This window comes from Polyergus mexicanus, unplaced genomic scaffold, assembly GCF_030449975.1.
Source record: "Polyergus mexicanus isolate NDT 795.1 unplaced genomic scaffold, iyPolMexi1.0 SCAF_17, whole genome shotgun sequence".
In the NCBI taxonomy this organism is placed as follows: Eukaryota; Metazoa; Arthropoda; class Insecta; order Hymenoptera; family Formicidae; genus Polyergus; species Polyergus mexicanus.
In genome coordinates, this window is record NW_027223337.1 from 6,965,545 (window position 1) to 6,992,351 (window position 26,807).

The window sequence follows — 26,807 nt, forward strand, 5'->3', positions numbered from 1 at the left end:
AATACGAATATCGTAAATATAGATGAGCCGCGTGAATAATGATGATTTATTGATATCAAGTTAATTACATTTAATAATAATTTTAAATAATGTTATGTATGCAATAAATACACAATTTATTAATTTAATAAAAACTTTGCTTTTTATAGTCTCTTATATAATGATTATATTAATAGCATTGATAAAATGTTATTCAGGAGTATTAAAATTGTTTCCAGAATTTGATATAAGAATGAATATTTTTGTGTAAAAATTTGTTATGATATAATAATAACAGCGCAAAAGAATCTAATAAATCTGGGGATAGAGTCTGGTTCGACCGAGAATTATGTTCGTAGAAATGTGTATTTTTCGTTGAAAATTCAGCGGACGAGCGAACTGTCGCAACGATCTGCTGAATTTTATGACGATGCAAGAGATAAAGGTAACAATTGTCTAAAGTGACTAATCGAGAAATGCAGTGAATAATTTTGCATCTCGTTGCATCCTGTAGGGATTGTTGCGGACGGTTTCTTATTGAGGTCGAGTTCTTTGTTATTAAACCGTTCCTTAGGATCGTATATTTTAATTAAAATACTTTAGTTTAACAAGATTTATGGAAAAAAAGAAAGGATACTGTAATTTAACGAAATTCATGGAAAAAAAGAAACGCGTAAAAACGTTCCTAATTTTCGAATGGGAACCAGGCACGAAAACACACACACGGTATATGTTTCTACTATCTACTATCTACCCACATTCGTCTCATCGCCACGCTCGATTACTCGCTTAATTTATCATAACTTCGTCCGACTTCTTTCCTGCCTCATTCTCTTACCCTAGTCACTTTTCTCTGTCTTTTCATCATTAACGAATTCCCTGCTTGCTTCTACTCATTTGAACTATGTAACATACTGGGATATGCTCTGGAATCATATAACATACTGGAATGGCCTTCAAATAATGGGGATGACCGATAGGATTTACAACTGAAGAATGTCTACGCTTGTTGCAATGTTTCTGATTGTCTAACAATGATCCTCTCGAAAGGCTCTTCTTTTTCAAGTTGTGGCCGCAAATCACTGTAGTTTGTTAAGTGAAAAATTAAGTAAAAAAAGAAAAGTTTATATATGATTAAAGGTTTAAAAATGGAATCCACTAAAGCACATTGTTTTCAATCGGATATCATATACTTCATATCCGTAGATATAAAGAAAGCTCCAGTATGTTAATGCTTCCACTATTCATCGTTTCTCTTTTCGACTTGATCTTTAATATGTTTTAGGATTTTATGAGTTTTATTAAGTTAATATACTGTTGAAATATATTATTTTGCAAAAAAAAAAAACCCCGTTATATAGAACCGTTATATAGAATGAATTTTTGCGAAATTGCGAATGCACGAATTCAAAAATACAATTATAGAATCTTTCTTTTCTTCAGTACAAAATATTTTAATTATTGTTATTTCCGTAAATCCTACAAGCTTTTATTCTAAATGTTCAAGTTCTTGTGAGTTTATTTAATGTTATAATCTCTCGCACTGTAATTTTATTTTACTTTTTCTTCAAAAAGTTTGCTTTTACCAATTTTTGCTTAGTTTAATGCTACTCGCAATGCATTTCGCAAGATTAAATGTAGGAGATATGCCGTGTGTTAAAAGAAATTCAGTAATTGTTGCGCCGTGTATTTTTTTAATTGGATATATGCAGCAGAGCATCAATATAAAATACACGTTATAGTAAAATGTTTACGATTTCCGATCGATGAAGGATGAAGGTGTAAATTTTAAAAAGAATTCAGGATGAAAAAAAAGAAAAGTTCTGATTAAAGGTTTAAAAATGGAATCCACTAAAGCATATTGTTTTCAATATCATATATTTTATATCCGTGGATATAATATTTAGTTAATTTACATTTTCATAGAATTGAGATAAGAAATTTAAAGAAGATTTCTTCTCTGTAAAACCCGATATTTTTTGATTGTATCATTATATATCTTCTATATATCTTTACTACACACACACACACACACACACACACACACACACACACACACACACACACACACACACACACACACACATATATATATATATATATATATATATATATATATATATATACATATATATATATCTGAGAAAGGTGTTTTTAGTGTTACTACACGCTAATAAAAATCGATTTTGTCGTAATACGTCTCTCATGTCCTTTCACAAACTACTTTAATTAAATGCCGGTTATCTACTGTCGTGTTCGGGGAGAATGTAATCGCGTATTTCCGTAGTATCTCTCTTGAAATTTAATAACGCTAAGATAATGTCAGCAATTTTTGACATCACTCAAAATCGTTTAACACTCGTTAAATGGGCGAAACGTATTGTCGACGATTATATGGCAAAGTCGATTTCTGAAAAGCAGACGGGTGAAAGCTTTTCGCCCGCTTAATTAGAGCTTTCACTCCGTTTATGATTGGCCAATCTATATATACCTTCCGTGGCACAAAGTCGATGATCGCAATTTTCTCCGTCAAATCTCGTTCTTGGAGTAGATCGGCGAGTAACACGTGATATGGGATTTTACAAGTTTTTTACGAACTGTGCGGCTTTGAATATACGAGATAAGAATCGCCGACTTATCGCTGCAGACGGTGAAAATATATTCTTGCAATGCGGGACCGCATTGCGTCCACAATACGCTATTGCCTGCATATTTATCTGCGAAAAAGCACGGGATCTCCCCCCATTGCGACACATTTCAAAAATTCATTTCAGAGATTCTGCGCTGTCAAGCAACCCAAAATGCCAGTTTCACTCATGTGGAAAGCGCTTATTCTAAAAAAGCTTACGCCTATTATTATGTATTTTCAATAACAAAGGGAGGAGAAATACGTGCTCGTTTTTAATCATAACTTACACTGTTCCTAAAGAGAGGAAGAACAAACTTTTCTAAATAAAGAAAGTGGCATAATTTTAACTTTAACATTTTACACATTGGAAGCAGAATTAAAGCGACTCTCGTGCATGAATGAGATTTATTACCACAAAATTACAAAATTATAATGCAATAAACATCATTTATATTTTTCATATTTATGTAATGGAACTGATTATGTTGCTTCAACATAATTTACACTAATTAACGCGCTAGCAAAAATCAAAGAAGTGTAAATAGATTATAGGGACATAAAGAGAGAAAAAAAAAAAAATTAAAATAAGTAACTTATTCAACATTTGAAAGATGAATATTATTCCTATCATTTGATTAATTATTTATCTCGGCTCTGATTTCTAGAAAGAACCAGTTTTACTTAATGACATCCACTTTTCTCGATCTGCTCATCTTGTTTTGCGCGTACAGATGACCCATGTTAATCAGTTGCATGAACGCATGTGACACTTTATCCGCGTACGATCTTCACTTTCATTCGATTGAGCGTATCCTATTTGAATGGCAACCTAGATCCTGTCGTCGCACTCGTGCTAATATAATGTATTATTATGTATCGCAAAGTAATTTCTCTTAAATGATGAAACTGGCAATTATTCGTAATATTTATTTTTATCCGCATAATCTTATTTTACATCAATAATGCAATTAACACTTTTACGTTACCGTATTATTCTCTCGATCTTTAATAGAATAGTCAGCGTTCACTTTTACTCTCGCATATACAGAAACAGGCATGATATACAATATCTATATTTTCGCGTCCGAGATTACCTTCGCAACATGTAATTTTCTCTAGAGAAAAGCTAATATTTCAAAAATATATATATTATCTCGCATTCTTGTTGCGTTTATTAATACATTATAATTTATTAATTTACGATATTTGAAATAGCCAAATATTTCTCGAGAAATAATTATAAATATGTCATTAAATATAATGGTCATTATTATACGACCAATATAAAATAATCAAAATGTAATAATAACAGATAATTTAATAGAGAAGGTGTGTTATAATTTTTGCAGTCTCTCCACGTAGGAAAGTTCATACTCTCATATCTTTTTCTATTTCTCGCTACCTCACCCTATCAGATATCGGTTATCGATCGATCAGTGAACTGCAGATGTAGCGTGCGCGGGGTGGATGCAGGTGTAGCCGCAAATCCCCCCTCGAGAAAGCACTGACTTAAATCTTAATCGCGCATTTCCCCCTTTTTAAAAAGTGCTTTGATGAGCACGTTTACGATATCCCGTGTAAACCCGTGTAAACAACTTTACTTACTCGCTGTAATTTACGAGAAAACTCGTGGTTTCTCGATTTCATTACTCAATGTCGACATAAGTTTTCACTCTATCGACCACATGCTAACCACATCAATTTACTAACAATAAGAGAATGCAATGTTCCAATGTCATATCGTTTAATAAAATCACGATACGAGGTATGGAGATTGTCGAAAACTGGAATAAAGGGGCGCATATACAATTTAATATACATTATACAATAAATGCGACAAACACGAATAACAAAAATCCTTTCATATCAAAAAGCTATGTTATTTTGCGCGAAGCTAATTAATGCAGTAATTTTATTTTTTAAATGTGATTTATTGCAATTAATATTCGTATTTTCAATATCGATGAAAAGAAATTTTGTTGTTTTGCGTTGATTTTTATATTTACTTTTTTCAATCCCTAGCCATTTCATGTATATCATTGCGTACAAATTTCTGCTTTATTGAAGTATTTGGGCAATAATTATTAATTATTACGTTAAATGATTCGATTCGTTCAAGCGATACTTGTTGGAATTGTTTTTATAATATGCAACATTTTCTCGGCGACATTAAGCGAGTCCTTGTTTCGTTACGTGGCGAATTCTACATATACCTTTGGCATCAGGAATGACCCACGGCGAAATCGAATCTAACAATGCGAAGCGCATCCGAATTTTTGGGATGCACGCAAACGAAGTTATACCGCACCGACACTTTCGACGATGACAGGGAATCGTCGCGTTGCAATCAAAGAAGTAAATCGTGAAATCTATGTGAATTTGGCACTCTATTTTAGAGTGAATTAAATTTTTAATATATTTTAACTAATGTCTTTTATATAGTTGTTTGTAATAATATTAATCTTCTTATTAACGAAATGTGATAAACGTAATAAATTTTTTAAAAACTGCTTTATCTGTCATATGAGAAAAAAATAAAGAAAGAGAGAGAAGAGAGTCAAATAGAATACATAGCGTAGACTTTCATTTTGCGATTTCGAATCATTAAAATTAAATCGATTTAATCGATTAATCGAATAAGTGTCGGTTGATTAGTTAAATCCACTCTGCAAACGCATATATTTATTTTCCATTGTGACTATGACGTGATCGGTCATGTTTGCATCCGACTACGATCATTGCAGTTAGCGTCCTTCAACTCAGAATTCCGATTCAAGTGGGTCATCGAGCAAACGAGAACGGTTTGCATAATAATAGAGATGATTATTCTGATAACGGACGTTAAAATTTCATTGTCACGAGATATCATTTGTCTGACATGAATTGATCATTAACATATAAAAGTTACACAGCGCGAATTAGCTAAACATTGATTAAATCCTTGATTACACTACTTAAATATTAGACGGAAATGTAATTGAAACGGTTGGAAATTAGAAGTAATATTCAATGCATCACAATTTTCATTGCTATACATGGTTGTTTGAATTGGTCGGCTCAAAGTAGCACTGATAACACTGATTACTCAATATACAGTTATATCTGTATGTTGGTTACTCAATGTACAGTTATATTAATATTTATATATATATATATATATATATATATATATAAATATTTTGCGTGATTTCGATTTTTTGCAGAATTTATTTGTATATATTTTGCGTGTATAAAAGATCTAAAATATTGAATTATCTTTACCGCCTTATTTATTTTTTTTTTTTTAGAGATGAAATAAAAAAATGTGCTTACTTTGAATCCAAATATAACGAATTAAATCAGTTTAAAACATAATTGAGAACGTATTCTAAGATAAATAATAGACAAATTATTTTGTTGAAAAAATGAAAAAATCTATATAATTATAATATATCCTGCAATGTAATGTGTAAACTTGAATATATATATATTTAAGCATATTATATAGTTTTTTATATCGCATTTTTGTATTTCATTTTCTGTTGTTTCTGAGAGAACATAATTAATTTATAAATATACATATAGAGTTTATACTTATCGGTTTATGTCAACAATGTATTGTGGAATATAATATTGAGTAGATATTAATACATTGATTTCACGACCAATGACATTTCCGTTTCGAGCTCGTTCGTAGCACGTTTACACGATGCATATGCATTTTAACGAGGCATAGCGCGCCGACTAATCGTAAGACGATCGATCGACCTTACAAAGCTGGCAAAGGCACGTGGAAGCCAATACCCACACAACACGGTGGCTGGACACGCCTTGGAACGTGCCTAACCATAGAGAATTTCATTTTTTGTACGACGACAATTGTTGAATTTTGCGTGGGTCTCGACCGTGCTCGCTATCAAACAAGAAAGCAGGAAGAAAAGCCAACCCGATATGCGATAAAGCGGCTTTATGAAATTTTTTCTTTTCCTAAAGCAAGATTTATTATACATAAATTCGATCTATGTAAAAATTATAATCCTAATGAAATCGCGATGACAGCACAATTTTGCAGCTGTGTGCATCTATTAAAACATCTTTTTTTTAAATAACGTACGATAAATAATGTAGCTGTGTATGATTTGTCAACAGCGCAGTTGCAGAGCAAAATATTTTGCAGAAAAATTTGCCTTTAAAAATATTTTACACGTAATAAAATATAAATTGAATAATAAATTGAAGCTCTTGGAAGCTATTTAAATTTTCATAATTCCTAATTCTTGATATAGCGTGCAAGATATTTTTTAGAAATTATTCATTGCGTACTAAACATTATGATAGAATAAGAAAAATAACATTGATAATTATTAATAAACTCGTTTTTCTATTTATCAATCATGTACAGAAAGTTTTGAAACAGTGGTCTGATTTCTATAATACGCAATACGTGTGGGCTATGAATTTCTGTATCAGTTTTCTCTGGCAATTAAAAAGCAGACGTATTTCAACTTGATAAATAGTCAATATTCAATCAATTTCGAGTACTTGATTTATTATTACGATATGTCAGTCAAGAGAAATCGGATTTTATATATCAGAACAAAAAAACATTTAATAACCAACATCCGATTAATCCTATACCTTTATTCTTTATCTAATCCGATACTTTCATTAAATTTGCCGCATTAATTTTCATTATTGCACATCAATTTATATGCCTGCTATGCGTGTAAAAATCGCGAATGATTTTTGAATAAAGAAGATATTTATAATTCTTGATGTATCGATAAAGAGGCAAGTTCATCACAGTTCTTATCGTTCTCTCGTGTCAGCTTCCTTCATTATAATCATCGATCACACGACTTTCTTTAATGAATAATAACAATTAATGATTTCTCGTTTAGTTTGTTAGCCTTAACCTTACATTAGCCTTGACTGACACATAAAGAACTCCCGGTTAAATTTATTAAGTGATTAGATTGTAACACTGTTTGATGAATTATCAAACACGAATATTCTTCTTTGATAATCGCGATACAATGTTACGAGATATACGCGGTATTATTAAGCATATGATTAATATTAAGAAAATAATAAATTGTGAAAATAATAAATGTTTTGTCAGAATGACGGATAGAAAGTCACAAATATTATTCTTATCCGATTCAGGATCTGTTCTTATTCAGTTCTTATTGTAACGATAGAATCGGGGGTGTAACGTTAGAAAGGATCCATGCCCAAGAGCAGTCTTATATTTTTACGTGTCTTACGAGAAAAGGCTACTTATTAGAAAGCCGTTAAGTCGATAGAATTTCCAAGCTACTTTCGTGTGTAGTCACTTCATGATTTCGCTGTCACTTGAGATTTATCGATCGCCTAAGTACACGCAATGGAGGACGCGCGTGTTAATATGAACAGGAACATTATTTAGTGCCTCTACAAAGAGCCTTCGATATATTCGATTGAGAAAGCGTGCTCCTTCAAAGATCTTCAAGTGAAGTTCATTACGCATGTACAATCCAATTGTCTGATTACATACATGATGTACACGTATATATTTTCCCAACATTGCAACGTGATATATGCTACTTTGGAGAAAATTTCAATATTATTAAAATTTTGATTATTTAATGATTTATTTGGGCGATACAATTATTATAAATAATTTCTTTTTTTAAATTAGTTTTAGTTAATTTTTGTGAACAACTACATTTAATAATTCGATGGAAATTTTAGTAAATAAATCTAGAATTTCATGTTTTTTTATTATTATTATTATTATTATTATTATTATTATTATTATTATTATTATTATAGGACAGTAGTTTATAATTACATAGCTGCAACAATTTATTTTTTAACTTTATTTTCTTTGCTCTTTTTAAATTTTTAATATTTTTTAATTTTTTATCTAATATCCTTTGCGGGTTTCATATTTTCCCGCTTATCAAGATTTGTGGTCTTAACCCGGCGAGTTAATTTTTTCATGCTTATATTACCGTAATTATAACTTGCGTTAATTAACCCAATTAAGTAATAATTATAGCTCTCGGTGTATAAACTAATCAACTATGTCGCACTAATGTTTCCTTCGTATAATGTATCCAAATGATGTAATTTCAAATTTAATGCTATATATGTTCACACAACGACGGTATATTGTGTGTGTGTGTGTGTAACTATAATGTGTTTATATATAACGCGAGTAAAAGACATCTGAAGAGGAAAACCTAGTTCGGATTATTTCAAAAGTCGTTCTAGTTTCACAACTGACAAGTTGATGGACCAGATACATAAGGCTTCGTTTTCTAACGAATAAATTTCTCTAGTTGATTGTGTTTTCACCTTTAACTGTCGTTTATCGCGGGTCGTCACACATAAATCTCCTCTCTTTGATTTTCCTCGCCGATTTACATTATATATATTGTAAAATAACAGTATAGTATATTTTTCCCGTCGTTTTAATTGCATTTAGTAGCATAACTATTTTCTTTTCATCCACGCGACGTCGGAACATGCCATTTTTTTATGAATTATGGCAAGAAATATTTATAATCGTTGATTTGTGTCTCTATTTTATATTCTATTTTGAATTGGTTTCTCTCATTTTTCTTATTTTTCCACGTCATACATTAAAATTGAATCTTTTAGAAATAGAATTTCTATTTTTATTTTTTTAAGCGTTACGTGCTTTTATCTTTTCTTTTGCATATTCTAATACTTTGGCCTATGTAGTTTGCATTATAATAATACTTACATGCATATGTGCGTTACGTAACAATTCGTATGAATGACTTCTGAATCAGGAAGCGTTATTAATAGTTCATTGAAGAGAGAGAAATGCATTGTCGACTATTTTGCCTACCTACTTAAATTGATTGTAACTTGTGAATGATATCTACAACACTTGCAGCAAGGCTACCAGCCGATGTGAAAAATACTATTTTATAGACGTTGACAGTAACAGGCTACATTTGTAAGCATTTGCTAGGTTGCTCGCACGACAATTGCTATTTTGATCAAGACGAGAAACGCAAGATTATTTCTATAATCGAATTAATATTAAATAAGTCAAAATATATAACGTGTTTTTGTCATTGTCTAGGAAAATCTAATGAATAATTGATAAATAATACATTATTTTTCTATAAATATATATATTACTTTTTATCACGCGTTAATCCAATGTTGATACATCAATTTGGTATTTTTCTAATTTCGATATATATATATATATATAATTTTTCGAATTATGTACTTTTTTATCTTTTTATTTCTGACCGGTGATTAATATTCTTTATCGCTCTGCAACACTATGTCTATTTGAATTTCTGATGATTATTTTACCGAACCGATTGCTATCGCGTTAATTTATCTAGATTCTCTATTACATTCAAGATTGATGTTTGTGAGTTGCAGTCTGAACAGAGAGTAGACAGGATTGCGGTTTCTCAGTGGCAGACTCGTCATTCTCACAAACCGGCTCTGCTCATTGATCGATGTTCACCAGACCGTGAAACGATCTCGATGAGGCTTTTACCATTCGCGGTGACATCGCCTCTCCGTCTGAGGGTTTGTTCACAATGCGCCATTCGTTCCGATTAAATGCACACGCGATAAGTCGATTGTTCGAGCCCATTGTCATAATTGAGATATAATCATCTTTTTTAACGAAAGAGCACGGAAGTCGATTTTTTCCGTTGCTATGTGATACATAAACATAATGCACTCTGTAACTGACTGTTATTCGAGCTAGCTTAAAATGTTGACTACAATAACGCCAAGTTTTGACTCTTCCACTGTCGCATGCCACATATATACATATATACATACATAAATACATACACGCATACACACACACACACATATATATACATATATATATCAAAAATACTTTTGTTGAATTATAAATAATTTTTTGCGTTTGATCGAACGGAAAAAAGTACATACCAACCGATCAAAATGCGAAAACATTAGAATATTGAAACTAATTTTATAAATTAATTTATATTTTGTGACATTACATAAGGTAATTACTGATATATGTTAAGTTTTTCGTATACTGAATACACTGATTTTGTGGATCATCAACAATGGCTGCGTCACTGATCTTTAATCATAATCGATCAATCAATTAATGTTAGATTAAAAAAGCTCTTTTAATACACAATACTTAAATGCGGGAGTGTTGATACTTTTTAATTATATAGTTATATGAAAACCATTAACTAGCTAGTCGGTCTTTCTAGCAGTTTTCACTTCAAGTTCGATTTCCAGCATGACATCGGAAATGTATTACAGCCACAGTCGAGCAACAAGCTGTCAAATCCTCTTAGTTTATGAAAAGATTTATATTACTGCGATATGAAAGAAATATTTTGCAAATTTCAGTCTGTATGTGAGCGCCCGTGCGATAAATTTTTTAATATTGAATATAAATAAATCTTTTCCGTAGTACATGTTAGTTTCACCTGGTAAAACGTGAAATTTTTGTTTTTCAACAATTGAATTAGCAAATAAGGACACGATCACTTGACTATTAAAATTCTACTTACATTAGAATCATTATAGTCAACGTTGACAGTGAGCAAACTGCGATGTGATGTGACAGAGAGATGTCAATTCGATCCGCTCTATGTTCTCGAATTACATAATTGCAGATATTGAATATGCATGTCAACACCAATAGCATTTCAAGCATATATATAGGCCTCAATAAATGTTGCATGCTTTGTACCTCTTAATCGTACGCGTGCCATATAGATAATTCTGGATTAAATAACACGTTAAAATATATTTAATAGAAGCGGAAATGTATATAATATCACAATATCAATCTCAAATCATTAAACATGCTGAAATGTTTTATCAACGATCAAATACTACTTTGTACTAAATACTAAACTATAAATGCTATAGACGGCTAATTCGGTATGACTTTATTTATTCTAAAGCTATTGCAATTTACAGAAATATATGTAGAATTCATTCGATTTCTTGAGATAAAATATATTTTTACTTAACATATGTTGTAGGTGCGCGATATCTTTTTTCAATTTTTGTTTTTGCTATATATTGATATTTTTTATACTTTATTTAAAATTTGTTTGGAATGGTAAAACGATAAGTTATCCTACGATAAAAGAATTTGGATATTTTTAAAAATCAAAAGGAACAACGAGAGATAGCTCCAATGACACGATTTCGCATTTTTTCAAAAGTAGGACAGATGTATGATGTATCTTAGATGCTATGACCATAGTTTTCCAGTGGCTAAAAATCGGTTTGATAATGAGGAATTCATAATATAACAGATATTATGCCTATGATGTTTTACCTAACATCATCGTAAAGTGACTGCGAGAAACTTTAGGCATATGAAAGTGTGAAAAATGATGAACAAGCCTGAAAAAAGAATTGCAACGACAAGACGGGGCAAGGCAATGGTGAAATCGTGGTGTCATATCACTTCATGGTGTGAAGTAACATGCGTGCCTGAGCCTAAAGTCATGGCCAAGAGTATCGTCAAGAACAGCGATGGATGTCCCTTGCATTGGGTTGATAATCCCACTGGGCAGCCCAGACATCTTCTTCGAGTGGTTGTCTTCTATTTAACTATATTGGCGGTATTATGGTGCATCCCTACCTGTCTCTATCATCGGTGAGAAAGCGTTATCATTATCAGGGATGTTTTCGTTGGCCTCCGAAATGGGCTTGTATTAAAATATTGACAAATGTATTTATTCGACGATCATCGCTTATTTCGTAGATTAATTTTTCTAGAAAAAAATGCAATCTTAGAATTAAGATTTTTGATAAGTCTTTGATCTCGACATATTTAATTAGATGGAAAGCGGAGAGAAAAATCTTTATTTAAAAAAAATTATTAGAACTGTAACCTGAAGTATAAAATCTTTTTCATAGTTCTAGAAAAACTGCAGAAAAATTGTAATACAGGATGATTTAAATAGATATTTATATAGAAAAATTTACATATGATACATATATTTCAGTAATTTAGTTAAATAGATTTCAGTAGTTATATATTTTTCATAATTACAAATAATTACACTATATTCATGCACACATATATTTTTTCAATGTTAATTCAATTCTCATCATCGTATCTCATATTTTCAATATACATGATTATGATATTGAAAAATTCTATGCATCCGAAAGTGATTGCCGCACATTCTATTTTAGTATTCAAAAGAATCACATTTGTCCCATATTACGCATATCATAAAGCGTAATATATTATCTTTAACTTTATTTCAACATTACAGTATTTTACAATATATTTATCACTGCAATATATTAATTTTTCTTTAGCAATAGATGCTATATGTGATATTATTCTGTTTTTGTAATGGCGAATTTCTTAATTCGCAAAACATAATTATATTAATTCATATTTTACCTCAAAAATATGAGATATCTTTAAGATATATAAATATCTTATAATGTGCGTTTATAAAATTTATTTATTTAAGTTAATTAATGAACATTTGATTATTATAGTAATAATATGATACGCACAAATTATTTAATGACAAAATTACATAATTTATTAAATCCTGCCACGTTGATCTTGCATATAAAAAATATATTAAGAGATAAGTTAGAAGTGGTATTCAACAGACAAACTGTTCTGCAAAATTTTAAATTAAACAGATCAAAATATGGTATACAGTAAAGTATTAAAAGTTATGATTTTTATAAAGCAATAGCATATTGTTCGGCGATAGAGCACGTTTTGTATAACGATATATTAACACGACTCGATGATTATTATATTCGTAGGATCTCCGAGACTGGCCAGGCTGTAGTGTTGACGTTGGTGGATACCGCGACGGCGGAATTGCAGAATCTGGCCGAGCCGAAGATCGACCGTGAGTTTTCCTCGAGATCGTCCATCAAGAATTCCTCGATATTGAACGGTGACCAAATCAGACAAACCGAGCATATAAAAGAGATCGTTGAGCCGACGACGCAGATCCAACCACCGTTGATTGTTGATGAGACGACAGCGACGACGGAACGACCGAATGACACGGAGGCCCTCGAGGACGACAAGGAAGTGCTTCTGCTGAAAAAGATATCCGCCGAGGAGGCGCCGGAGATTGTGGTGATCGTTAGAGCGGAGCAGAAAGTTAATACGGATGAGTTGGAATTGAGAGTCGAGGAGGAGGTCGGCCAAGTTCAGGTGTCCGAAGAGTTGTCCTCAAAGGTCGACGACACATTTACTACGGTATCGGAATTGAATGATACGGCGGCCAGAGCACAATTGATTAGTGGTAGTAGAGATGAAACTGTAGCGGTAATTTTAGACGGGCTTGTTACTTCAGGTCCTTCCGATCCGCATGAGGATATACCATCCTTCAGTGAATGGGCACAGAAGCGTTTGGAGGAGGCCGAGAAGAAGAAAAGTGAGTATTTTTTTTTTATTATCAAAAAATTGATAAATGTTATATTTATTATAATGCATTGCGTTAAATTAGATACAATTGCAGTAGGCAATATAATTGCATTACATTCAATTGCACATTTGATTTACGATTATTCTTTTATTTATTTTACAGCTCATCCAAATGCCTCCGTGCAGACTCCAGGTAATCCAGGACGAAGCGTAAGCGGTATGAAGATTCGTTCTAAGAATTATGCCTCTCCCGATTGCGGTGCCAAAATCGTGGCAGCCAATCCCGAAGCGAATAGCGCCAAAAATGTTTTGGTGTCCACGCGGGACGAGTACATGCTGAACGCCTGTACATCACGTATTTGGTTCGTTGTTGAGCTCTGCGAGGCAATCCAGGCGAAAAAAATTGAGCTGGCAAATTTCGAGCTCTTCAGTTCATCACCGAAAGATTTCTCCGTATATGTGAGCGATCGTTTTCCCACTAAAGATTGGAGTCCAGTCGGTCAGTTCACCGCTAAGGATGTGAAGGATATTCAGAGCTTTGTTCTGCATCCTCACTTCTTTGGTAAATTCATCAAGGTTGAGCTACAATCGCATTATGGCTCGGAACATTTCTGTCCCGTTTCGTTGTTTCGCGCTTACGGTACCAGCGAGTTCGAAGTGTTGGAAACCGAAACGGAGAATCAGATTCTACAAGAGACGAGCACGGAGAACGACGATGACGAGGATAGCGACGAGGAGGAGCTATTGGACAGTGAAAGTGGTAATCCACCAAGAAACCTCTTCGGCAGCGCGCGTGACGCTGTACTAAGTATTGTGAAAAAGGCCGCAGAGGTTTTAGTGAAATCCAGCGGTCTCACTGGAAACAACATCACGGAAATCCAGCAGAGTATCGATGATGGCAATATCTTGGACAACTCATACATGAGCTGCACGACGCCTAGATACACGATCCTTTGCGGTAATTGTACCGATCAAAAGTTCGCCAGCGTTTTTCAGCTGGTCAGTTGTAGAGACCGGCAGTTGAATGATTTGCTTAAGATCGATTTGGTGAACAGAACTTTGAGACGGGGAAGATTATGTAGTTTTCATGGAGTGGAGATTGAGTTGTCTTGGCGAGAAAGAAAGGAAGAAATTAATTGCAATAATACGACGCGTTTCAATTTAGCGGATGATCTTCAAGCGAGTTTTTTAACTTCTGTCTTTAAATCCGAATACATTGTGGCATTGTGTAATGTTCTGGCAACAAGAGACCGTAAGGTAGTGATGAACACGAGTTACGAGATTCCTGTGAATAGTTCCGAAAACGCTGCCAGAGAGAATATTTTATCTACCAAGATTACCGATCATAGTGACGAGACCATTTCTCATCATCAAGTATCTGTTACGTGTACTTTGGATTCGAATTCTCCTGCTTGCAAGTCTGGCGCGTTTTCTGGCAGAGAGTTCCGACAACAACATTTATTAGTTCAGGATATTAACGAGGAAACCGAGGATATCAGCTCTGACTCCATAAAGACTTCTGCTAGCATAGACAGTCTGGCATCGCAGATCAAACCCACGAAGACACTTAATAAAGAGAATGTGAAGAAAGAATCTTCCGTACCAATCTTGGAACCCAGTAAAGAGCCCACGGAGGAGACGTTGCAGCCAGAAGTGCTGACGACTGTTCCGCCACCATCTAATCCGACGCCAACATTGAAAATTGTCGAAGAGTTGCCGGTTCTGGGAACTTCTGTCGAGATGACATCAAAAACTATAAGTAGCAGTCCATTGATAAATTCGCTTGAGAATCAAGAAACGGGTGATACCCTCATGCTTGATACGGAAAATGCCGAAACTATTGTACAAATCAAAACAAACAAATCAGAAAATGGCGAGCAAGATGGGAAACAGATGAAAGATCTGGGCGAGCAAGAAGTTCGATTGTCGTCTCAAGATCACCTTACGCTGGATACATTATTTTCCGATTTGAAAGATTTGGAGGGTGACACAGTTAACATGCAGAATGGGGCGTCTAGTTCTTCATCAATGTCTCAACCTACAGCAAGTGCTGCGCCTCAGAAGGAGTCCGTTTTTCTTCGATTGTCCAACAGAATCAAGGTAAGAAAGAACACTCTTCAGGAATATTTAAAAAAGATATTTATTACAACGAGATTATTTTAAAAAATATTGGAAAACTTGAGAAAAAAAAAAAAGAAAAAAAAAGCAATATTATGCGATTGTTTATTTATTAAAACAGTTATATACTTATATGAATTTTCAGGCTTTAGAAAGGAATATGTCACTCAGTGGGCAATATCTGGAAGAATTGAGTCGTCGTTACAAAAAGCAAGTCGAAGAAATGCAGCGCTCATTGGAGCGCGCAGTAGCTGCTATGAGCGAGGAGTCTCGAAAGGGTGAGGAGCGCGAAGCAAAGAGAGTGGAGGAGATCGCTACTTTGAGAGAAGAAATCGTTATACTCTCGAAATCAGTCGAAACTCTTCTTTCTGATCGTGACAGCTGGCGCAGTCGAATATCCGCAATTGTTCAGCATGCCTTGTTGATTTGTTTGGAAGTCATCGTTATCATTGTGATTCTCTCTTACTGCCGTAAAGGAGATTTCGAAGAAGAGAAATTTCAGTCAGAGACAAAGAAGGAGAACACGCGTCGAAAGAGTGCGGAAAACTTTAATTCTCATGCTGCGACGAAAAAAACGAAGAAACGGCGACCTAGCGAGATTGCTTCTCACATTAGCGGCACGTATCACGAGCTGATGATCGATGATCCATCTCATGAGACAAAAAAGGAGCGAAAAAAGAAACGCAAGAAGGAAATAATCGCTACCGGAATCTACCCTAGAGTAGGAGTTAATCTCGACGCCAAGCAAGAAGCAATTCGTTACAAGAGTGTATTGAATGTGATTCCTGACGGTACGACATTGCCATCGAGAAGAGCATCGTCCATAGTATCTCGACGTTCTAAAGAATTGCAGAAATTGCTTGACAAGAGACCAGAATCTGCGCCCGAGACTGCCATTGGTTGGTTCGATGATCAAACAGAGAGGAGAGAACGAATCGCGCAGTCTGCATCGCCGAAAGATGAAGTCTTTAAGATAGAATCAGATTCCGAACTTGTTCGTCATGATGATGAACTCAGCGAATCCAATTCGTCGTCAATGATTGTGTACAAATCTGTTGAAGAATCGGCCACGATCGAGCGGAAAATTGGGAGATCGAAGAATGGCTCGTTCAGAACCAGTGGTATCCTTAAGGGCGCGAAATTAAGTTCGCCTTCTTTCATGAAAACTGCTTTAGGCACGAGAAGTAAAAGAAAGTTCTCCTCAAACTCCATCGAGAAATGGGAATGGAGCCAGGATTCGGAATATTCAAACAACAAGTCTTTCCCGTCCAGTCCCGTAGGTTTGAAAACATTGTCACAGACCATTGACGGTAGCATCAATGGTGAAGCCGCGAATGGCTTGATCGAAGAAAGCGACGAATCGAGGAGCAGTAATGTTACACCTACATCGAGCAAAAAAGAAAAAAGAAGCGCTGGTCTAAAAAAAATGGTAAGAAAGTTTTTCTGATTGAAATAGACCCACACACAGACTGAACTGGAACATTGATCTTTGCGTCGAATTGCCATATAAACTGTAGATAGGCTTTATTCGTTATCGTGTGATAAATTGAAGTAATCGATTTAAACGAGGAATGAGACTAAGACGAAAGTACGAAGCAAGATTGAACTGAAAAGTCTCGCGAATTTATATAACTAAATATAAAATAGATGCTCTTACATCTTTTAGAGAATCGAAGATGGATGAATGAACTATGAAAACTTTTCAAAGTTATATATGATATACGAATAAGTTTTGGCCTGAGCACGATCTTACCTATCTTAGTTGTGTATAGACTAGCAAGCGGTGTGTTAATTATTTGAACTTATTAATGTTTTTTTTTTTTTTTTTTTTTTTTTTTTTGCTCAAAGCTACATATAATTTGGAGAATATATCAGAACTTTAAAAGAAATAGCAAATGTGAAATAGCTTACATAAAATTTCCAAGTGCTACAAATCAAGGCAGAAAATCATTAAGCGTGATCGTGCTTTAAGTTTCGAAAGTTTCCTCTATCGCTTACATTATTTATTATGGTAGTTGTCTTTTTCGTTTATGTGATAACATGCGGTTTCACGCACTACGATCACAGTTGTGCTTTACTTATTAGCAATAATTGTATCATACGTAATCAGTATGCATGCACGCGTTACAAAATACAAAGAAATACATAGAGGTTTGCTACGAGACATACTTTAACTGCATTATTGTCACAACCGTGAGATTACCCCACCGTTGCGAAAGATAAATAAAATGAGAGAGAAAAAGAGATTTATAAACATATTACTTTATGTAGAATATATGTATATTATTATTGATTGGTCTTAATTGATGTAACAATAGAAACTACAATGACATAGAGAACATTTCTATGCTTTTGTTTTAGTTTAAATTCGAATTATTTAATAATTTTTTGTTATTAATCATCGCCAAAGAAAGAGAGAAAATAAATAAATGAAATGTTACGAGCAAATCTTAAGACATTAGCGATACTCACATCCATTATCATATAATCAAAGAAAATTAATTTTTGTCGCCAGTGATATATATGTATATGAGATAAGGATCAAATGGTAGAAAATAAGAAAAATCTCTTAATTTTATCAATGCCATTAAATTATAAAGGCAGAAGAAATGTTTATATATAGTTTTAAGTAAGATAATTCAAATTAATTTGACTTAGTCATTTTTAGTTATGCATCGAAGGAATAGGTTGGCCGGAAAATTTCGTATGAAGAATTAACAATCAAATCTTAGCTTTCCATGTACAAAGAATCGTCTTGCTTTTATTAATTTAGTTTCTAATTTGTAGAGTTTTGGCATGGTACTTTTTAGAAATGTGTTATACATTGACTTTCAAACGAGTGTTATATTGCGAATATTTAATTAATTTGTATGTATGTATTTGGATTACATAAAGTTTTAAATTTTGATCTCAGCCTTTGTATGTTGCTCCTTTAAGGCAATATTTTTATATTTTTACTGCGAGATCTGATCAATGTTTAAAATCTTATAAGAAATTTGAAGAGATTTAGCCTCAAACATCACAAATAAACTTAGTCTTTATTACAAAAAAATTACTTAATTTTTGGCATATTTACTGAAGTAATCGGTACATTTCAGTTCTATTTGAAGACTTTTCAGTTCTATTTGAATTATAAAAAAATCATATAAAGTCATATTTTACACATGATGACAGTATAGTTTTTGTAATTACTGTAAGGTACTGAAATCACGAAAAAGAAATAACTACAATTATAAAAATGTATAATAATTTTCGTAATTCGTTTCTTTGTTAAATGGCATGATATTTTTAATAAAATATTAAACTATCTTAATTTTTTTTCTTTTTTTACTCTAATAAATACAGAAATTATAAAAGAGATAGTAAGCTTGATTTTATTTTCACTCAAATCTTCAATTGTTATTATTATTGATGACAACATTGCAATAGATTTACGGATGGGAATCTGCAGAAAAGCGCATCGGAATCTTCGGGTATTTTCTGTTTATTTGATACATCTTTCATATGTGTTATTTATTTTGCTTTTCTGATAGTCCGCCGTTTTCGTCTTCCAATAATGTATTAAGTAAATTTTGTTCTGTGAAAAAGAGTAAAATTCTGTAGATTATTCATTGTTTTTTCTTTCTTTCTTCTAGAGTTTTAGATTTACATTTGCATTACGAATTTAGTGCTAAATGTAAATCGAGTAGTTTATATAAACATATAAATATACACAGACATATAATTCAGCAATACATGATAGCATATTGTAAGATTATTTGTACATCTACAATTGTCATATAATTAAATATACTGCTAACATTTAGCACTAAATATGTAAAATATAGTATGCAAACTTTCTTTGTCGATAATTTTATTAAATATCTATCATCAAGATACTTCGAAGGTTAACAATGATTGTGCCAGCATTTTTTGTATTTGATAAAGAAATGCACTGTGATAAAATCTTCCTAAGATTTGCAAAAAGACAGAAAATATAAAGAAGTATAGAAAAAGAGGAGAGAAGAATACAAAATGAGAAAGTGAAATAAGGAGGAGTAATGAATCCAAAATTACTTAAAATTGAACTTGTATCCTATTATTTTTTTAACGTGCATTTAGATATTAAAAATACTGATAGATGGAAAACTTTATATATATTTGGTATGCTTGGATAAGGGAGAGCTTTTAAATATATTTTTAAATATATTTTCTATGTGTAAGTTATATCTTATTACGTTATGCGCGTATATCGTTAATCTAGTGACTATTTATATGCGATATTATATTGAGTAAAATATTTTAGCAATTGTATCAATTTCTGTTTTTGAATGAAATCATGATCGTTATAATAATAATCATAAAAAAAGTTTTATGTAGAATTTATGGTATGAATGTGAATGGAATAATTAACGAAAATACGGAGCTCGTTTTCAAAAATGACGCGTTACTTTTTTTTATCAGCATAATATATATTTATTCTTTTCTTAATTTAATGCAAAAGTACGCACCGCAATCTAATATATATTATAACAAAATACATCATATATATATATGATGATAGTTAAAAAACTTAAAACTATCTGCAATACCTAGAAATATATTTATTTTTTAATATTTGTTATATATTGATCTAGTAACAGTAAATTAAACTTCTAATATAATAAGATGCGTACTTTAATATTAGACTGCAAAACTAATTTTTAAGCAACTTGTCAATTTTTTACATATTTTTATGCATTATATAATAAAAGAGTATTTCAAAAATATTTAGTGCACAGTTAATATTATATTTCGCGAACAAAATAATTAACATTTAAATATCAAGATATAATAACATTACATATTGTTTATCAACAATTAGTAAAATCTATATAAAATAATATGTTTTGCGTTCACGTGCTATTTGTATATATCGTTATTTTACGGCAAGAATTATTTATAATGTATTCATATACATATAATTTAATCCATAAACATAATGCTAATCGATAATGAAAGCTTTTTATAGTTCTACTATGTATATTACAAATCATATTGCTAGTAAGAAGGATTAAAAAATCGAGCTGCGTTATTTTTGTGCAGTTATCTTGTGCTAGTCTATAATTGCGAAGTGTTCTATCAGTTATATCCTAATAAGATATTAGTTTTCTTCAGAACGAAAATCCGTGGTGTGATATGCGATGTTTCCACTCTTTTATTAATGTATGAATGATTAAAAATTGGATGCCACAAACGTTCGAGCGGATTTCTAGATAAGCGTATATAAGAAAATGTGTAAATACATTGTAGAGCAAGTAAAATCAATATTGTGGTACATATATGTAATTATATTACACATACGTACCTATGTAATTATATTATTATGGACTTGTTCCTATATATATATAAATACATATATATATATATATATATATATATATAAATTAAAAAATGAAAGTTAACCATGTGTGATTCTCTATCTTTCTAAAAATTTTGATATTGTAGAAAGACAGAAAATGTGCATTAAACTTTATTTCCATCATTTGTAAAACGGTCATATATGAAACAATAAAGATACTAAATAACATTATTTTGATGTATTGAAAAGAATACTCATTCAATCTAATATTTTTCGTATGTACACATATTTTCATCATTAATTCATTCATCGCAATCGATAAATGAAAAAAAGGATAAATAAATTTTTATTAAATTTAGACCTTTTAATTGTATGTGCTAAATACATCTTTTATATATATATATATATATATATATATATATATATATCAATGTGTCAAGTAAAAAAAAATTCATGAATATTTCTTTTTATTTATACTCTTAAATATATATATATGCTATATACACGTTTCTGTATTTTAGCATAAATTTCTAATATATTAAAATGAATGTTTGAATGAATATTATCAAATGATCTATTATATATTATGGAAAGATACGCATGAAAGAATATATATGTATGTGTGTGTGTGTGTGTGTGTGTGTGTGTGTGTGTGGAAAAGAATAATATATACATAAGATTGTTTGCCTATTGTTGAATGTTTAGTCAATTATTATGACTATTACTCATGCGCCTGAATTTTAATTGCTTGTAATTAAACTACGTCTTTAAATACAAAAGTAATGCATATTGTGTATAATGAATTAGTGGAAGAATAAAGTTGCCAAAAAATTCGTCGTATATACATTATATGTATAACTATGTACAATGACTTTTCCTTAACTTATGCCAATTAATATGTTGTTTAGAAATAATCTGTAAACACTATACATTAAAAAGATCACAGAATTTTTGCTATGAAAAGCATGAATTAACTTATGATTTAAATGCCGACATTCTATGTGTGTGTGAATATATCAAAATAAAATTACTTTAATGAATTGTATATAGAGAATATATAAATAGGATAAGTGTGCTAAAAAATATATAAATAGATAATACAGTATATAAAAATATGAAAGATATATATAATTTAAAGTATTGAACAAAATCGTACTTTTAGTTTTATTTATTATAAGGAAAATATATTTATATAAAATGATTAGGATTCCATTGATAAGCTTTCTAAAAGTGTAGAGATATTAAATGCTTCCTTGAAAGAGGATAACTTTCTCGCAGCCGCTTGCTTATTTAAGCTCATAGCGGCGAGTTTAAGTTTGCTTCTCCATTCGTTCGAGTCATGTTTTTCTATAGAGCACATAACGATCTCGTTTACTTCATCTTGAATGGCATAACAGGCGAGCGATTGAAATATCGAATTTAGGTCATCCTTTGCTTTCTGTTTTAAATTCTTATCTCTGCTGACCAGATTCAAGATAAAAAGACCGTCTTTCGTTAAACATGTTGCAACTGCTTTCAGTACTGATAGGTCGAGAAATTGTTTAGGCGGACAACTCATTCCGACAGTAGTATCTTTACTATCAATATCAAAGAGTACTGCTTTATATTTTTTTTCACATGCTGCGGCATCTTTAATAAATCGGATTCCATCCGCGATTTCTACTGTCATCCTGTCATCAAGAATAAGATTGAAATATTCGGTGGCCATTTTTAGCATCGCATTGTCGATTTCAACTGCAGTAATTTTTAACTGAAAGAAAAGAAAAATTTCGATTTATTTTCGATTTACGAAAAAAATACACTCAGGTTTCTTAAATGAGTAGCGCTTGGTCTGACAATAATAAATTTCACGTGTAGATACATACTTTGGGGAAACAATGATGTAAGAACATGCAAAGACCACCACCCCCAAGTCCTATAATCATAATTTCCTGTTGCTCTTTTATATCTATCACTGCATTTACGCCAGCGCTCATATGAATGTGATGTTCACAAGCTAGAAATCCAGGATCGGCAATTTTTTTCGTTTTACCACGTCTAGACTTTGCTATAAATAATTGTGTTATTAGTTATATACAATGATTAATTTAATAATTATAAAATTTTTGTATTTATTGTGAATCATAGTACCTTGTTTCAGTCTAGCCTCACTTTGAATAACATATGCATTGTTCAGGAATACAAGACGTCTGAATTCGTGGCCGTCCTTCTCCACTTCTTCGACAACGAATGGCCCACTAATGTCACTCTTCCCTTCGTAACAAGTAGTTCGAACTCCAACATCGGAACCCAATGACAAAAAGGGAATATCATTTTTACCACACAAACCGGCCGGTGCGAGATTGCGTACGCAATCTTCTAATTCGGTTTTCACAGCGTCCCAACTTTCGAATTTATGTTCTCTGCGTAAAGTAACTATCGCGAGTCTGTCACGTTGCGCGCTCTTTAGAACTTGCTGTCGTCCTTCCTTGGTACTGAACAACCAGTCCATTTCTCTGTTCAATAAAAAAAGAATGGGTCAGTATAATTTTGTAATTTAAAGTCGACAAGTTTACATTTGAAAAATATCGAACGTACTTTCCCTGTGGAACGATAAAAGCCGCATACGTTTTTGTTCCGCGTATACATGGTTGATCCAGAACATAAACGGTATATCGCGGATGCTTGTCACCTGGACGATGTAAATCCAACGATATTTCCCCTACATCGGCAACACTTCTCTTGTAAAGACTACTGCACACCAATGCCGATTGTTGTGCGGATAATATCGCGGATACCATATCATCTGTCGAAGACAATCGTTCAGGTGGACCATCGACCAAAGCTAATTCAAAAACCTATCGGGATTACAATCTACAAAAATAAGTTCGACAAACTGCTCACCCAGCTAAAGCTAAGATGACAATATGACAAATTTTAATGCTCTTATATTACAACGTACGGTCTGGGATAATTTAGTGAATTTGGTAGCGATGACTACAAAAATTGGTACCAAACTGCCCTCTTCTAAACGCGCCTTTGATTCAGCTTCGTGGCATCGTGATATGCGGAACATGAAACCCGAAGCAGGAAAGTAAGATAAAAGTTTTCGTAGGATATGCTCCTGTAGCAATGATATACAAATATATCTGCCACCATTTCGTAACACTCGCGTGATCTCCTAAAATAAAAGTTTTACTTGTAAAAATAAAAATTATAAAATATTTTTTCTTTTATAGTAATTAGAAACTCACTTTAAAATATTTATCAATTGTAGATATAGTTGTCTCTTTCGCATCTGGCATTAAAGCATCTAATGTACCTTTATCAAGAATTACACTAAACTTTTCATCAGTATATGTCATTTTCGTGGCATCCATATGTTCATATATCAAGTCCGGTCTTGTACTTATATTTATATCACGCATTTGTTTGATAACGATATGTGATATATCGATATTAATGATATTTCTGTAAAAAACAATTTTAGCATTTACAATATAAATATTAATTTAACCATATTGTGATCATATATATATATATATATATATATATATATATATATATATATACACGTATTGCAAAGAGAATATATACAAGATTTACCTATAACCAACATCGTACAGAGACATGCTCAGTGTAGAATTTCCGCAACCAACAATCAAAATATCATCCTTTATTTTGACATATTTTAAAAGTATCTCGCATAATTCTGGATATTCACCGTACCTGAAACCAGACAGAAATAATCAGAGAGAGTATAACAAATTATAATTATATATACAAAACATTATCAACAATGCAATTATAGAGTACCATTCAAACACTTTTTTGCCACGTTTCTTGAAGAATGTGTTCCAATAATCTGCATGACTGAATTCTTCGTGCGTTTTTGGTAAGAGATTCATGTTTTACATTAGTAGTTAACGTAATATATATATCTCGTTGTGTTTAAACGTAAAAATACAATGCGTTCGGGGTTATATTTTAAAATAGCATGTATTATTATATAAAAAAGTATTATTATGCTCTACAATTTTGAATATATAGAATAAATTATATTCTAAACTTGCACAAACTCGAAAATATTGTCACATTTATTTTTTATAACATTTTCTGTTCGGTTTTTTTGGAGAAAATATGACATCACGTGTACTGTATGTATACCTCTTATAATCCTATATCCATTTTTCAATTACCCAAGAATTAGGAATAAACTAATTACGACATCTCTGTAAGGTAATGCAAATTAATTATCGACATATTGATTATCGACAAAGTCAACTGATTTATATCTCCGCTAGATGGCCTTGCATCTCCATCAAGAAAGCGCTCATTTCCGGTTTCCCGAGAGTCGAGTCTGGTCGAGTTTTCGTCGTATGGGATTTGAATCTCTGCTAATCTGTTCATCAAGTGTAAGTTTTTCATTTCTTATCACGATATATTGTCGACGGTTCGATATTTCTCTATTATTTTCGTGTATATTATAAATTTCGACGCGAAAATAACTACATTTCTTTTTCAGGAGAAGAAACGAATATGTGATGAGTTTATGGCGCTAACGGAAATTCAAATGGGTCATATCAAAGTAAGTACTATAATATCCACATCATTAAACGGGATTGTGTCCAATCCCGTGCATTTTTCGTCTAAACGATGTGTAACTTAATGTTTCTTTCTTACATTTGTTACTCATATTTTGTGTACGGTTTAAACATATAGCATATACGTTGACTAAATGTAAACTATTACATTTTATTTTATGTGCGAACGCGTTATATATAATTCACAGGTATTTGCTCGCTTTCTATTGTAGATTATCTTCATTATTTTTCGTTAGAACGTATATCTTGATTAGAAATGACGTTTAATTTATCAACTTGTGATTTGAGATACGCTATGACGATATCATCGAGATCTAATATAAAATAACCCCAATTTTACCTAACCACTTATATTCAACTTTTGGACGTTTTTTTGGCTCTTATACTTTCACCACCATGTTAGTCGAATTTATTTGATGTCCAGTCGTTCTTGCGACAGATCGTGATGCGATTTGTAACAATACCGAGTATCTTTCAACTGCGGTGAAAGCGTCAATCATTCGGATATTATTCGGCATCACGATTTTTCTTTTTAAGAAAGATCACAATGTGCATACACGCATGTATGAAAGAAAGAACGAGTGATTTTTATGTAAATGCATATTGTACGTGTGTACAATACAAGTAAATGTTTATCTGAATTTATTAACCTATAAAAAATTTTCATATATATATAAATGTAATTTTTCTTAAATTTTATATTATCGAAATTCTGAAATCTCAAAAGAAAGATCGTGATATCGAATGATATATAAACATTTAGATATACATATATATATA

At 32.0% G+C, this 26,807-nt stretch overlaps 2 protein-coding genes across 4 annotated transcripts in view; one reads left to right on the top strand and one right to left on the bottom strand.

The window, feature by feature from the left end:
• Window positions 1-21,723, top strand: part of LOC138940781 (SUN domain-containing ossification factor) — a 36,208-nt gene extending 14,485 nt beyond the window's left edge. Inside the window, exons 1-4 of one of the 2 annotated variants that reach the window (XM_070309995.1) lie at window positions 11,716-12,245; window positions 13,391-14,016; window positions 14,170-16,106; window positions 16,270-21,723. In XM_070309995.1, coding sequence (XP_070166096.1) covers window positions 11,977-12,245; window positions 13,391-14,016; window positions 14,170-16,106; window positions 16,270-17,571 — 4,134 coding nt within the window. In that variant the 5' untranslated portion in view covers window positions 11,716-11,976 and the 3' untranslated portion in view covers window positions 17,572-21,723. Of the gene's footprint in view, window positions 1-11,715; window positions 12,246-13,390; window positions 14,017-14,169; window positions 16,107-16,269 lie in introns of those variants that run through there. The other variant, XM_070309994.1, reaches the window with a different exon arrangement.
• On the bottom strand, window positions 19,539-25,536 carry LOC138940782 (eEF1A lysine and N-terminal methyltransferase homolog). 2 transcript variants are annotated; one of them, XM_070309998.1, is made up of 9 exons: window positions 25,240-25,536; window positions 25,030-25,152; window positions 24,678-24,894; window positions 24,386-24,604; window positions 24,022-24,281; window positions 23,575-23,939; window positions 23,310-23,491; window positions 22,601-23,194; window positions 19,539-19,701 (listed from the first exon to the last, which is right to left on the bottom strand). In XM_070309998.1, exons 1-8 carry the CDS (start codon window positions 25,329-25,331, stop codon window positions 22,646-22,648), a joined length of 2,007 nt encoding a protein of 668 aa, XP_070166099.1. In that variant the 5' UTR covers window positions 25,332-25,536; the 3' UTR covers window positions 19,539-19,701; window positions 22,601-22,645. The 2 variants fall into 2 exon arrangements, with proteins under 2 accessions (XP_070166099.1, XP_070166098.1); XM_070309997.1 differs by lacking the exon at window positions 19,539-19,701 and having other exon boundaries at window positions 22,395-23,194.
• Window positions 25,537-26,807: the final 1,271 nt, after the last annotated feature.